The sequence below is a fragment of the Hyaena hyaena genome, unplaced genomic scaffold (genome assembly GCF_003009895.1).
Source record: "Hyaena hyaena isolate Hyena2069 unplaced genomic scaffold, ASM300989v1 scaffold_119, whole genome shotgun sequence".
NCBI classification, from domain to species: Eukaryota; Metazoa; Chordata; class Mammalia; order Carnivora; family Hyaenidae; genus Hyaena; species Hyaena hyaena.
In genome coordinates, this window is record NW_024080750.1 from 2,420,754 (window position 1) to 2,433,163 (window position 12,410).

At 54.8% G+C, this 12,410-nt stretch overlaps 1 protein-coding gene across 1 annotated transcript; it reads right to left on the reverse strand.

The window, feature by feature from the left end:
* Positions 1–1,510: 1,510 nt before the first annotated feature.
* On the reverse strand, positions 1,511–9,772 carry TFAP2C (transcription factor AP-2 gamma). The gene is given in 8 exon segments (XM_039236848.1): positions 1,511–3,118; positions 4,588–4,732; positions 6,573–6,691; positions 7,234–7,450; positions 8,637–8,688; positions 8,798–9,283; positions 9,516–9,715; positions 9,718–9,772. Coding segments are annotated over 8 exon segments (1,560 nt in total). The 3' UTR covers positions 1,511–2,832.
* Between the last annotated feature and the right edge of the window lie 2,638 nt (positions 9,773–12,410).

Sequence of the window (12,410 nt, forward strand, 5' to 3'; positions counted from 1 at the left end):
CTCCCAGAGGACAGACTTTGCAGCATCTCAGTTTGCCAGCCAGTGTGCGACGACCACAGGGAGAAGGGAACGAGAGAGAAATGCGATCCTCACAGGCACGGGGCTTGAAGCGAAACCACCCCAGCCCCGTAAGGAGCCAACGGTCTACCACTGGATCTGAAGTCCAAGGTCAGGGCACCCTTATCAGGTGTCCTGGACCCAGGGGACCCAGTGGCCGTCCGTGGACTCCAGTGGAAACCAGGATAAAAGACGATTGAGCAGTGAGCCAGGCACAAGCCCTGCTTATGACTCATTTCAATCCTGGGTTGACTTTGGGGCGTTTCCAGAGCATTGTCTGCATTGCGATTGGGCACGGGTCCTAAAAGCCAGACTCTAGTCCAAAAGCAGGTTAAGACGTTGATAAGAAAATAGTCCCTTCCCCTTCAGCCCTTTGCCCCCGTAACTTCCTTTTTAACACCCAAGATCTCACGTCTTGATTGAGGAAAATAACTGCCAACCTAAGACCTCTTTCTACTCCTCTAAAGCAAAGCGATTGTGAACTTGACATATCAACCAGATAAATCCAACTTAATGGGAACATTCGGCGGCCAAGGATAAGCTGCCAAGAGCAAAGTATTAGGTTGGCAGAGCTTAAATGACTTAACATCCAATGCCAACACTAAGTCGGGAATTGCTGAGCATTTGGTAGAGAGTTATAAATCAAGGATTATGAAGCAGGAGTTGAAGAAACAGCCTAATCCAACAGGGAAAATCCTTTCACTCCCAACTTCCCTTTGAAGCCTCTTGTGCCAAACTATAAACATATCACTTCCTGGAGGATAGGCCAGGCCACTTCAACTTGAAATCAAGGACCGGCGGAGTACACTCAAGATCCTCACAAACATCCAGCAAGGACATGAGTGTGGCCAGCCCCTTCTGCTCCCCAAGTAGGGTGCGGAGACCCAACCTCTGACTTACCCGACAAAACGACTAGGGGGCTTTGGATAGATGCACGCGGGTCCTATTGCCAAAGATGGAGAGAATTCCAACGAAGCGAAAACACAGAAAGCCTACAATTTCCATTGCTGGAGTCTGATGGAATGCAAAGATCCTCCCAGACGAGGATCCCCGCAAAGATGACCTGCCATCGTTTCGCTCCCATCTCCAAATCTGGGGGGTGGCAACTTGACCGTAGTGTTTCTCAACAGGGTATAGCCTTGTGCAAGGGCTGTTGTTCCAGAACTGTTGACTCTCGCTCGCCCCGGCCGCCCTGGCGGCAGGATGGTACTACCCAAAGCTGTGGGCGGTTCAGGAGCCGAAGACCTAGTGCTGCAGCTGAGCGGTCTCACAAGGGACAGAAAACGACACTTCAGCCTTCCCTCGGCACACAACTCCCCTGCTCCGTCCCGAGAACTAAGCCACGAGCCGTGGCCAAACCATAAATTAGCTCTGCCACTATTCCACTCATCCGAGAGACTTAAAAACATAAACAAAAACCAAAACCAAGTTGTAACCCGACTTTCATGGCTTCTATCGAGAATACTTTTTTATTATTATACAGGTATAATATACACAATAATTATTTGGGGTGCGTTTACAGACGTGGAGTTCAATTTCAAACCCCTATTTCACCCACACACACACGGTACCGCACACCCATCTTCCGGTTCAGCTCGACGGGAACAGAGACCCAAAGGTATTGCTTTGTGAACAGAGTTTCAATTAAATAGAATCTCCCGCATCAAGAACAAGAGCCCAGGATCCTCTAAATTCTTAATACCCTGTGTACGCGTGAATAAACCCTAAATTAGTGTTTTAGATTACCCCATCACCTTTCAGAGTTAATATTAAAATCGAACCCCTTTTGTAAAATTCTTAAGAAGTGCACCCGTATTTACAGACCCCATTAAATTATGCATAAATAACATCTGTACAGTCAACGCACGGTTTTCTCAAAATACAGAGCCTCCTATGGGACACGGGGGTGGCGGGCAGCCAAAACAAAAACAAAAAGAAAAAAAACAAACAAAACAAAAAAAAACCGCTTCATGCCTACCCTTTTCAAGTTTACTCGAAACACCAAGATGTGAAATAAATATGCAAATAAAGCTTCAGTACCTTAAAGGAACATGTCATTTCGGAGTCTCCCAATTGAAGGGTTAACTCTCAGACTTTAAAAAAAAGAAAAAAGGCAGAAAAAGAAAACAATCATCAGCAGGCTTCATTCCTACAAGTTTCGTAAAACCCAAAGAGCCCCTTTCAACAAGGGGTTTATGTGTGTCAAATGCCACCTATTGAGCTAGTTGCTGAACAGAGAGACTCTTTGCTCCCTACTGGACACGGGATTTGACATCTGAAGAAGCTAGATAAATACTTTTTCTAGATAAATATTTAGTGGACGCCAGAAGCCAACCGTTAGCGCAACACTGCAAGTTACCGTTGATCTGAAGGGCATCAACAAGACATTTCTACAGCTACGTGTGTGGGTTTTCTTGTGAGCCCGGGGAATGGATTGAAAAGTTTCTAAAACTTGTAGCACCACTTTCAGAGAAAACAATGGGGTTCAAAAGAATAAAATAAGCTCAACGAATAAAAGAATCAGTACTTGTCACCTTCCAATAACTTGTCCAGAGTTAAGGAGACACACTTCGGGACTAGTGAAATAATACTAAGGAATCCAGGAGGGCAACGTAAAGATCCAGAAATCAGTGGAGGCCTTTTTAATGGGAAGGTGGGTAACACACTGTCTGTCCCCAGGCAAGAGGGGTTTCCCAGTCTGTCCGGGGTCGAGAACGCCTCTGGAGTCCTTTTCTTCCTTCCAGACTCTTCAGCCCCGTGGCTCACTCCCCGTTTTTATTTCCTGTGCTTCTCCATTTTCTCCAGGGTTTTGCTAGAATCGGCCGGACTCTGATCTCCAGGGTTCAGATAGGATTTGTCTATGACTATCAGGGCTTCTTTTATGTAGTTCTGCACAGCAGACACGGCAGCACAGATCGCCTGGCTGCCAAACCCGTGGGTGATCAGGCTGAAATGAGACAAGCAGTTCTGTATGTTCGACTCCAGGACCGGGGTGGGCCGGTTGTTCCCGTTGGGCGTTCGGTCTTGATTGAGAAGGTCTGTGAATTCTTTACACACTTGCCTGTGAAGACAGTCAACACACACCTGTGAGCTCAATCTAGCTCCTGACAGGTAGAGAGCGGACAGCGCCAAATCATCCTGAGGATGACCCCCCCCCTCCCCAGGGAGGTGATCAGAACTTCACCCGCAACACAAAGAAACAGACTTGGTACTAACAGTACCAATTGTACTTAGCGCCAATTTCTCGATAGGCCCTGAGCTAAACTCTATCACGCACTATCTTCTTTAATCCTCACTGCAATTAGGAAAGATAACAGGATTAACCCTGTCAAACGGTCAAGGTCACCAGGACTAGTGAAAGAGGTGGAGTCCGGATGTCCGGCCCAGAGGGAGCGGAATAGCGTTTATTTCGTGCAGCTGGGTACCAAGAAACCAATTTCTTCAAGAACTCGGGAGAATCACCCACTTCCCCGAAACTCACTCTTTACATACACTGGTTCACTATGCTCTCTTTCGCCCCATTTCCTGACTGCACTCCTTCTGCCTTCATTTACTGTCATTTTATTTTATTTTTTTTTAATGTGTTTTTTTTTTTTTTTTTAAATTTCTAGAGAGACAGCATGAGCAGGGGAGGGTCAGAGAGAGAGGGAGACACAGACTCTGAAACAGGCTCCAGGCTCTGAGCTGGCAGTCAGCACTGAGCCCGACACGGGGCTCGAACCCACGAACCGCGAGATCATGACCTAAGCGAAAGTTGGACGCTTAACCGACTAAGCCACCCAGGCGCCCCATTTACTGTCATTTTAAAATCCATTCACGGTCGGCTTCTAGCAGAAATCCTGCAGCTGCGTGTAGTAGGACTGGACCCAGTTTGTCCACATTGTCTCCTCCAAATCCAACAGGATCGTGACATTTAAAACACAGAAGGGGCGCCTGGGTGGCTCCTCAGTAGGGTGTCCGACTTGGGCTCAGGTCATGATCTCGCTCCGTGAGTTCGAGCCCCGTGTCAGGCTCTGTGCTGACAGCTCAGCCTAGAGCCTGCTTCCGATTCTGTGTCTCCCTCTCTCTCTCTGCCCCTCCCCTGCTCATGCTCTGTCTGTCTCTCTCTCAAAAATAAGTAAACATTAAAAAAAATTTTTTTTAACATCAAAAGTCTTATCAGAAGGCACCCAACCTTTACTGGCTGGGACAAAACAAATTGTTTCCAACACATTTTTGGAAGATACGGAGACACCAGAAGGAAAGGGTAGTTTAACTACTTTGAGCTGAGTAATTGAAGAGCTCCAAAAACACTTATTACTAAGCAGGACATTCATTTCGCTTCTTCCAAATCCTACCAAAGAGTTAACCTCTCTGCCTTGTCCAAGAAAATTCTCTTGCCAGTTCCTCTTGCTCCACACCCTTCCTTATTAAGCGAGGGTTTCTTTCCTAAGCCCCAGGGACTACACTGCCCACGCCCCCCCGCACCCCTCCGCCCCCCAGCTTCAAGATCAGAGCCTCCAGCCATCAAACCCAAGTCTGGATACTCACTGTGCCGCCAGCAGCATGTTCTTCCTAGCAGCCATCTCATTCCGCCCTCCAAGGTGAGGTCTGGTTAGATATTCAGCCACTGGTTTACTAGGAAATTCGGCTTCACAGACATAGGCAAAGTCCCGAGCCAAGTGAACAGCCTCACCTAGAATGGTCAGCGATGGCAAAAGACTGAAGCGGCCTGTGGTCACCCCCAGGCAAACCTGTGCCTCTTTTTCTAACCCAGATGGCCCCCAGTCACTCTGCCTTGTTACATGAAATCACACACAAGGAGAACAATTCCACAAGCGAGTAGAACTTCCTGGGTGTTTTCACTGGGTCCCCTTCCCCAGGAGTCGAGGAGTAAATCCTACCACTTGTGGGGGAAAAAAAGACCCTGAGTTTTCTCACGATCCTCGAACAATGCTGACCAGTCTTCGACCCAACTCGGATTGAGACACACCCATGCTCCCTCTGGATTATAAAAGCTACGCTTGTAGAGACGAAGGGAGACGTTAAAAAGACAAGCATCTCTGACAAAAGCCAACCGGGCACTTCTCTTTAGGAAACTGTGACGAAGTCTTTGACACAGAACATTCTTTTTAATCTAGGGAGCCCCAAGACTGAAGGAGGCAGCTCTCTAGAATGTTCAAGAAAGAAAGGCATGTGTTTCCATCGGAAATGTTAAGAGCCCCCAACTACGAGTTTGGACCACTTGCGCCCTTTTGTCCAGGTCATTGGCCGAACAGAGGGAGAGGAACACCACGGGTGCTCATCTCTGACCAGAGAGGCCAGGTCCTGGCTCCACTGTGCATGGCTGGCAAGAGCTTTTCAGAAACCCAGATAGTGGCACCTGCCTCCCCAGACTTCCTACATCAGAATCTGAGGACCGTTGTCTTGGCACCACTTTCTTATTCAGGCACCCCCGCCCGGCTGGTCAGAAAACCTAGCGGAGCCACATTTATGCGCCGTGCACGCAGACCCGCCATTGTCTATGCAGCACAGCTGTTCCCCGACAGGCAGCTAACAGGCAGCTCCTTTCTCCTGGCCCCGACCCCCAAAGACACTCGTGAAAAGGTAGATCGGGGCTCTGCCAAGTCGCTTTCAGCACCGCCGTCGCACCATTAGACGGGGGACAGAAAGCGGTCCAAAGATTGCCCGGCTGCCGGGGAGACCACCCCTCATTGGCTCCCCCAGCCCTTAGCCGGAGCCCAGCAGCCCTGCTGATTGGGCAAGGGTGAGGGGCCGCTCCAGACTTGGGGAGAAGCCTCCCCATGTCCCACTGGATTTTCCCGTGCATCACAACAATGAGCTGGTTTTTCTTTAAAAAAAAAATTTTTTTTTCACTTTTCCCTTGCCCCCTCCCCTTATTTTTAAAGGCTGTAATTGCATTCTTGGCTCCCTTCCAGATCAGGGGGTGGGGGTGGGGGTGGGGGCTGGCCCATTCAATAAACCAAAATGTTACATCCTACTCTTTGAGGACTGGGGAGAGGGGCCCCACTAATTTTTTTTTCCATGGGGGAAATGAACAAAGGACTTGTGAATTGCGTTGGCCCCCTGTATGCAAAGGCTTTTCTCTCCACTGACCACAATCCTGATATTCCACAGCCACCAAAGCTGGAAAAGGGGCTTCTTCCACCAATACATAACCAGCTTTTCAAAGGTGGACCCGTTGATCGATTGCATCTTTCAAAAATTGGTTCACGTCTAGGAAATGTCCTGAGGTCCTACGGCGAGGAGTTCTTAGGTCAGGAAAGCCAATTTCTATTTAATAATGGTTTTCTGGAGAACCCAGAACAGGATAGCTCAGCAGGCAGGTATTTAAATGTTGAATTATTTGATAAAATTACCGTTGATTCATTGCAATGAACTGCTGACAAATCACTTTCGTCTCTCTCCACTCGTGACAAGGCTGTTTTCAAGCTTTTCTTCAGAGTAGTATTAAAGACACAAACAACCCAGCACATACTAAGGACATCACCAAACAAAAGCAAAACCCCACTGACCTTCTACTAAGGAAGTCAGGAGGGTAACGTGGGCAGCTTTCCGTCTCCCAGCGGGAAGATTCAACCCAATCTTGTCCAGCTTCTCCCGCAAGGACCGGCCTCCATTTTTAGACTTGGCTCTGAGTAAAAGAAAGTTAACTGAGGCTATTCTCAAGAAACCATACTTTAAGATTCTAAATCCTTCAAATGCTACCCAAACTGAAATCTGTCTAGGAGTATCTACATTATGTGGATCACAGTCAAGTGAAACAGGGAGTCCTCATTTAGTTAATACCTGTAAAATTCGAACATCTTTCTTAACATCACCAACACTCACCCCCCCCCCCAGAACATTGCAAAAGATACTGGAGCAGATAACTGTAGCAGCCCCCCCAAATCCCCCGGGGTAACAAAACTCATGAGGCTCCTCTCCCCCTAGGACACCACCACTTCATAACAAAATCAAATTCTAAGCAAATGATAATTTGTTGGTGCTGTTTTAGCACTTCCTTCTACATCTGGCACTTTCTAAAAGAGAAGGAATGTACTAAAACTCTGAGCCGATTAGAATTCAGCGTTAGGTATAAAAGTTACATAAATGTTAAAAATACCTCCCTTGGTTCTTTGAGGTTGTTCACCTTCACCGCCCAACCCACCGTGCCCAGAATGTGCCCCCACTTACCTTCTGAGAACACCTCCCAGTAACGAGGCATTTAAGCATTCAGGCGGGGACAATCGCCTCTGAACCTCAGCAACTGTCACTTTGTATTTAGACGTGGAACTGAGGAGGGACAATCTTCCAGGGACCGAGCAGAAGACCTCGCTGGGATTCATCACAGCCCCTACCAGCTCCTTCTGACAAGGGACACTCAGCGGATTCTTGGTCATTGAAATAGGACCTGTGGATGAAGATCAGAAGTGGCAGTCCCCGAGAGCTGACATGTATGAAAAAGGGACCTTTTCAAACCTCTAACCAAAGCTGAAAGAGCTCTTTAAGCAAACAGCGTTGCTGCGCGTTAGACTATATAAACTGCAAGCAGATTTTTTTTTTAAGTCCAATTCTTCAAAGATAATCGAATCTGAAATTCACAAGTTAACACCTTGCAAAGCTAATTAGTCATGACCCCGAGCATGGACGGTTTTCATTTTCTAGCCACTGTTAAAATCTGTTTAATTAGAACAGAACACTGGTTTTCAGACGACTGACTGCTTCAATCCGGAATACATGGGGATTTTTCACTTCCTCTCCCGAACAACCAAAATCACCCGGCACACAGGGATCCTTTGCTGAAACCTTTCTGTGCAACTGATCACGGTAAATTTAAAAATACAAACAAACCTGTTCTGTTACCAGTTTACTGGAAAGTTCAGTTTATTTTCCGAGTTTTTCTTCAAAAACCACTTCCCGATTGATTTGCAAGGGGTTTAACTTCAAGTACAGACCATGGAGAGCTACTCCATCTCCAAAAACAGCCAGATTGGTAATCATGTCAGTATGTAACTTAATTTCCTGAACCGCTCAAGTGATCCAATTTTCCAAATCCCCTCCCCCACCATCTTGCATAAACCCAGATTCCCGGCAAATCTTCCCACCCCGGTCCTTTGAAGGCCGTCTATCTGGTAGGCCAAACCGTTTCAAAACCTCTTGTTGCCGGTCAGAATTAGGGATCCTTACCACATGCGTCTTTGAAATGGGAAACTGACCCACATCCGCTCAACCACTTGCATGGGATCAGCCCCCAAACCAAGGTGTGTGGTGGGATTTTTTCCAAACTAAATCAATGTTAAAACTCACCCCGGAAGACTAACACTGTAAAAACACCATGAAGTTCAAGGGTTCATGTTCCCCAAGAGAACACGAGGGAGTCACAAATCCGAAGAGTTTCGCCACCATCCCTTTTCATTTAGTTCAGAAAGAGATGCCCTCTTCTCTCTCCTAAAAGCCTCCGCTCCTCCAGCCGCCCACCCCCCTCCTCTGTGGGTCGGATCCCTACCACAACTGCCCCAAGGTGGCCACCAAAATGCCCCCACCTTGCCAGATTAGATGTGGCCCAAGGAGGGAAGAAGCTTGCTCTCACTACCTACCTTTGCGAATAACAGTCTGGTCATGCAGGAGTAGATGCTGGTCGTCGACATTCTGGGGGAGAAACGACAGTTTCCCTTAAGTTACGGGGAGCCCGGGGTGGGGGGAGACAGGGGAGGCTGGGGGGCGGGCAGGTCCGGGCAGGGGCCGAGGCGCCGCTCACCTGCACCTCCTCCATCGGGTGCGCCATGTCGTGGAGCCCCAAGTTCTCGGCCAGGCCCGCGGCGTCCAGGGCGTGCGCGTGCGGCAGCAGCAGGTCGGAGCGGCGGTAGGCGTCCCTGCGCGCGCTCATGGCGCCGCCCTCCAGCCCGGAGAGATGAGGCAGCAGGCCGGCCGGGCGCCCGTGGTGCGAGGGCAGGCCGGCCCCCTCCTGGCTCTGGCGCCCCGGCCAGGCCTGCTGCTGGCTGCCGGCGGGCGCCGGCTGGTGCAGGGGATTGATGGCCGCGGCGTAGGCTTCTCCCAGATGCGAGTAGGGGTCGGCCGACTGCGAGTAAGCCAGCTGCTGGTAGGGCGGTGGAAAGTAGGGTGGGGGCTGGTATTCGGCGACTCCGGCATGCGAGAGGGGCGGCGCGGGGCTGTAGAGGTGCTGCCCGGCGGAGGAGAGGTGGGGGAGGCGCGGGTTCCCATTGCTGCTCGCGTCGTGGCGATCCTGGGGGAGAGAGAAGCAGAGACCCCGCTAGGGCGAAACCCCGCTGCTGCGAACAGGCTGGAGCGGCGGCGCTGGGCCGTGCGCCCCCGGGGACGCTTCGCGCCAGCCCAGCCCCGACCCCGGGGCCTGCCCTCCTCCTGGGGGGCTGGGGGGGGGGCGCCCGGAGGCACTGCGCGCCGGAGGATTCGTTGCAAACCGCGAGCCCACGGAGGAAAGAGAGACGTGGAAAGACCTGGGGGAACTCGCCCTCAAAGCCCAGCGCCGAAGGCCTGAGAGCTCCGACGCCCGAGGCGCCTTGCAGAGCCGGGTCCGAACCCCAGGCCTTGGGCCAGGAGTAGCCGGGACTCGGGCCGGGGGAGGAAGTCGGCATGCCGTAGGCACCGCGCGGGCTGCGCTCGCTCACTAGCCCGCACATGTCGGCGGCGCCAGACGAAAGAACGTGGGGAAGCTGCAAACGCGGATAAAGCGCACGAAGCGGGAAGTGCGCATCTTCCCCGCCCCGGGGGCCCTCCCTTCCACGCCCTCAGGACAAAGACCTCCCGGCAAGCGACGCTCCCCGGCAGGCCGGCCACCCAGCGCCGCCCGGGGAGCACGCGGAGGAACGCGCCGCAGCCGGGGCTGCCCCCCACCCAGCCCCACCGCGCCCCGCCCCAGCTAGCTGGGTCCCCGCCGAGTGGGGGACACCCGGTGAGGCCGCCTCGCCCGGCCACAGTCGGTATCCGCACAGATCGGGGCAGAGGGGGAGACTGAGGGACCCCGAATTTTGGGCGACCTTGCCTGCGCACGTCCCTCGCCTCAAGGCTGTCCGACTTAATTCTCAAAGGGCAAGTTTCCCTGGGTTCGCGGGGGTCACAGGGGTAGCGGGGAACTTGGAGACAACATGGCACTGTCGCCCCCTAGCGGAAGTGCCCGGGCGCGCCGCAGGGCCGGCCCCGTGAGGTCCCGCGGGCGCGCAGCCCCCCGCCCGCGTCGCCCCCAGCGCGGGCTCCCCTCCGCCAGCGCCGCGGCGCACACCGCCCGCCGCCCGCGTCTTCCTCTTCCCGCTCGCCGCCTGCCTCCCTCCCACTCCCCGAAACTCCAGCTCAACCTGTCCGACTGGCTGGAGCACTCCCGAGCGCTCACGGCCCCGTCCGGCCTCGGGGCCCCCCCACCGGCGCTCCCCAGCCCCCACTTCTCTTGAAAGCCACACTTCTGTTGTCTTCTCGCGTCCCCGAGGAGCTAGCGGGGCAGGGGACAAGCCCGCCGCGGAGGGGACTCCGCCGAGGTGTCGCCGGCAGGTCGCCTCGTCCGACCCCCCGGACGCAGAGGCCGCGCGCACCAGCCACGTCTGAGGCTGTAGACGGGACGCTCTTCCGAGAAAAGGGGAAGAAGGGCCGGTCGGCTTCGCACGGACCCGGCCGGTAAGCTCTGCGGGGGGGGGTCCGCCCTTCCCTTCCCGGGCCCGGCCCGGGAGCGCGGTTTAGGAAAAGGCCCGAGTCGGGAGGAGGGCCCGGGGGAAAGTGCACCCCGGCCCATCGGGGGGCAGAGGCTGGTGCCCGCTCGCCGCTCCCGCGCCCTCGCCGCGCGCTCGGCGCCAGGGCCCCCGCCTCCCGGGCTGTGCTGGGGCGGGGCGGGGCTGCGCCCCTGCACCCGGCTCACCTCGCAGTCTTCTTCATACTTGACATTATCGGTTATTTTCCACAACATGGCGTCCGGCGCCCCCCAAAACAGTCGCCAGTTAAATCCGGGCTCCCCCCACCCCCCAAGCGGTAAATCCAAAACGGGGGTCACGGTGGCTGGGCGTCTGCCGCCGCCCCCGCCACGCGAGGGCCTCGCTGTCGCGGTCACTGGACGCGCATCGGCGGCTCCGCGAGCGTAGATGCGGCCGCCGCGCGAGTCGAAGCCGCTGCCGGGGACCCGGGAAGCCGCGCCCGCACAGTGTGTCCCGGCAATAGCCGGGGGACCCGGGCGCCTTAATGAGAAGGAAATTATCATAACTCCTCCCCGGGGGCCGGCGCGGAGGCCCCGGCGCCGGGCGGGGCGGCCCCCAGCCAGTCCCAGCCTAGCTCCGCCCTGCACCCCGGCGGGGCGCCGCGCCGAGACCCGCGCCGCGGGGGGCGGGGAGGGGGGCGACCTGCCGCAGCTCTGTGACAGCCGACGCCCGGCCGGGCCGGGGTCCCCCGCCGCGCCCTCCGTCGGTCATCCGCACCAAGCACACGCCTGAGGTGGGGGCCCGGGACCCAAACACCCAGGAGCCCCTCAATTTCTCCTTGTAAGCGCCTTCCCCCATCCTCCAAAAGACGTCGTCACCTGCAGTTAAGAGACCTCGCGTTCCAGGTATCTCAACAGCGGGGGGGCCCCCCGGAGCGCCCAAAGTGTCCCCCTCCCCCCACTCATGGAGACCAGGTTTGGGCTGCGATCGGAGCCCCAATCCCTCCGGGAGCCGCCTCCCCTCCCTTCCCTCCCCGCGGGCACAGCGCCGGCCCGTTCCTCCGAGGGGCTGGAGGAGGAAGGCCTTCTGGGGAGGGGGCCCCGAGCGCCACGGGGCGGGCGGGCCTCCCCCAGCCACGACGTCCGGGGACCACGGCGTCCGCTGCGGTCGCCCGGAGCTGCATCTCCGCCGCCCACTGCGGCCGGGGGGTCACCGCGCTCCCGCGCCCCGCCCCGCCCCGCCCGGCCCGGCCCGGCCCGGCCCGGCAGCCGCCTCCGACGAGCCAGGCACTCAGGAGCCTCAGCTCCCCGGGGACGGAGGTGCGGGGCCGGCCGAAGACGACCCCGCGGTGGGGGGGGGGGGGAGAAGAGGGACGGGGATCCCGCCGGAGGAGTGCGTACCCCCGTTCTGCAGACGCAGGATGAAAACGAAACTTTAATACGAACGCTGCCTCTCGCCCGACTATTTATTTGCCAACCCAAACGTGAATGCAATGCGCGATTGTTTCAAAATTGTAAAGAAACGAAATCCATTGGCCCAATTACAGTAAATGGTCTTTTTCATTTGCAAGGGGAAAGTCGTTCCTTTTCAAGGGCGAACTTTGCTGGGACGTCCCAGCTGGCTCCTGGATCGGAATTTAAACACTCCGAGAGAACCGGAGAAGGGGACTATTTCGATCTGATTCCGAATCCGATTCGGCAGTAATTCATACCTATC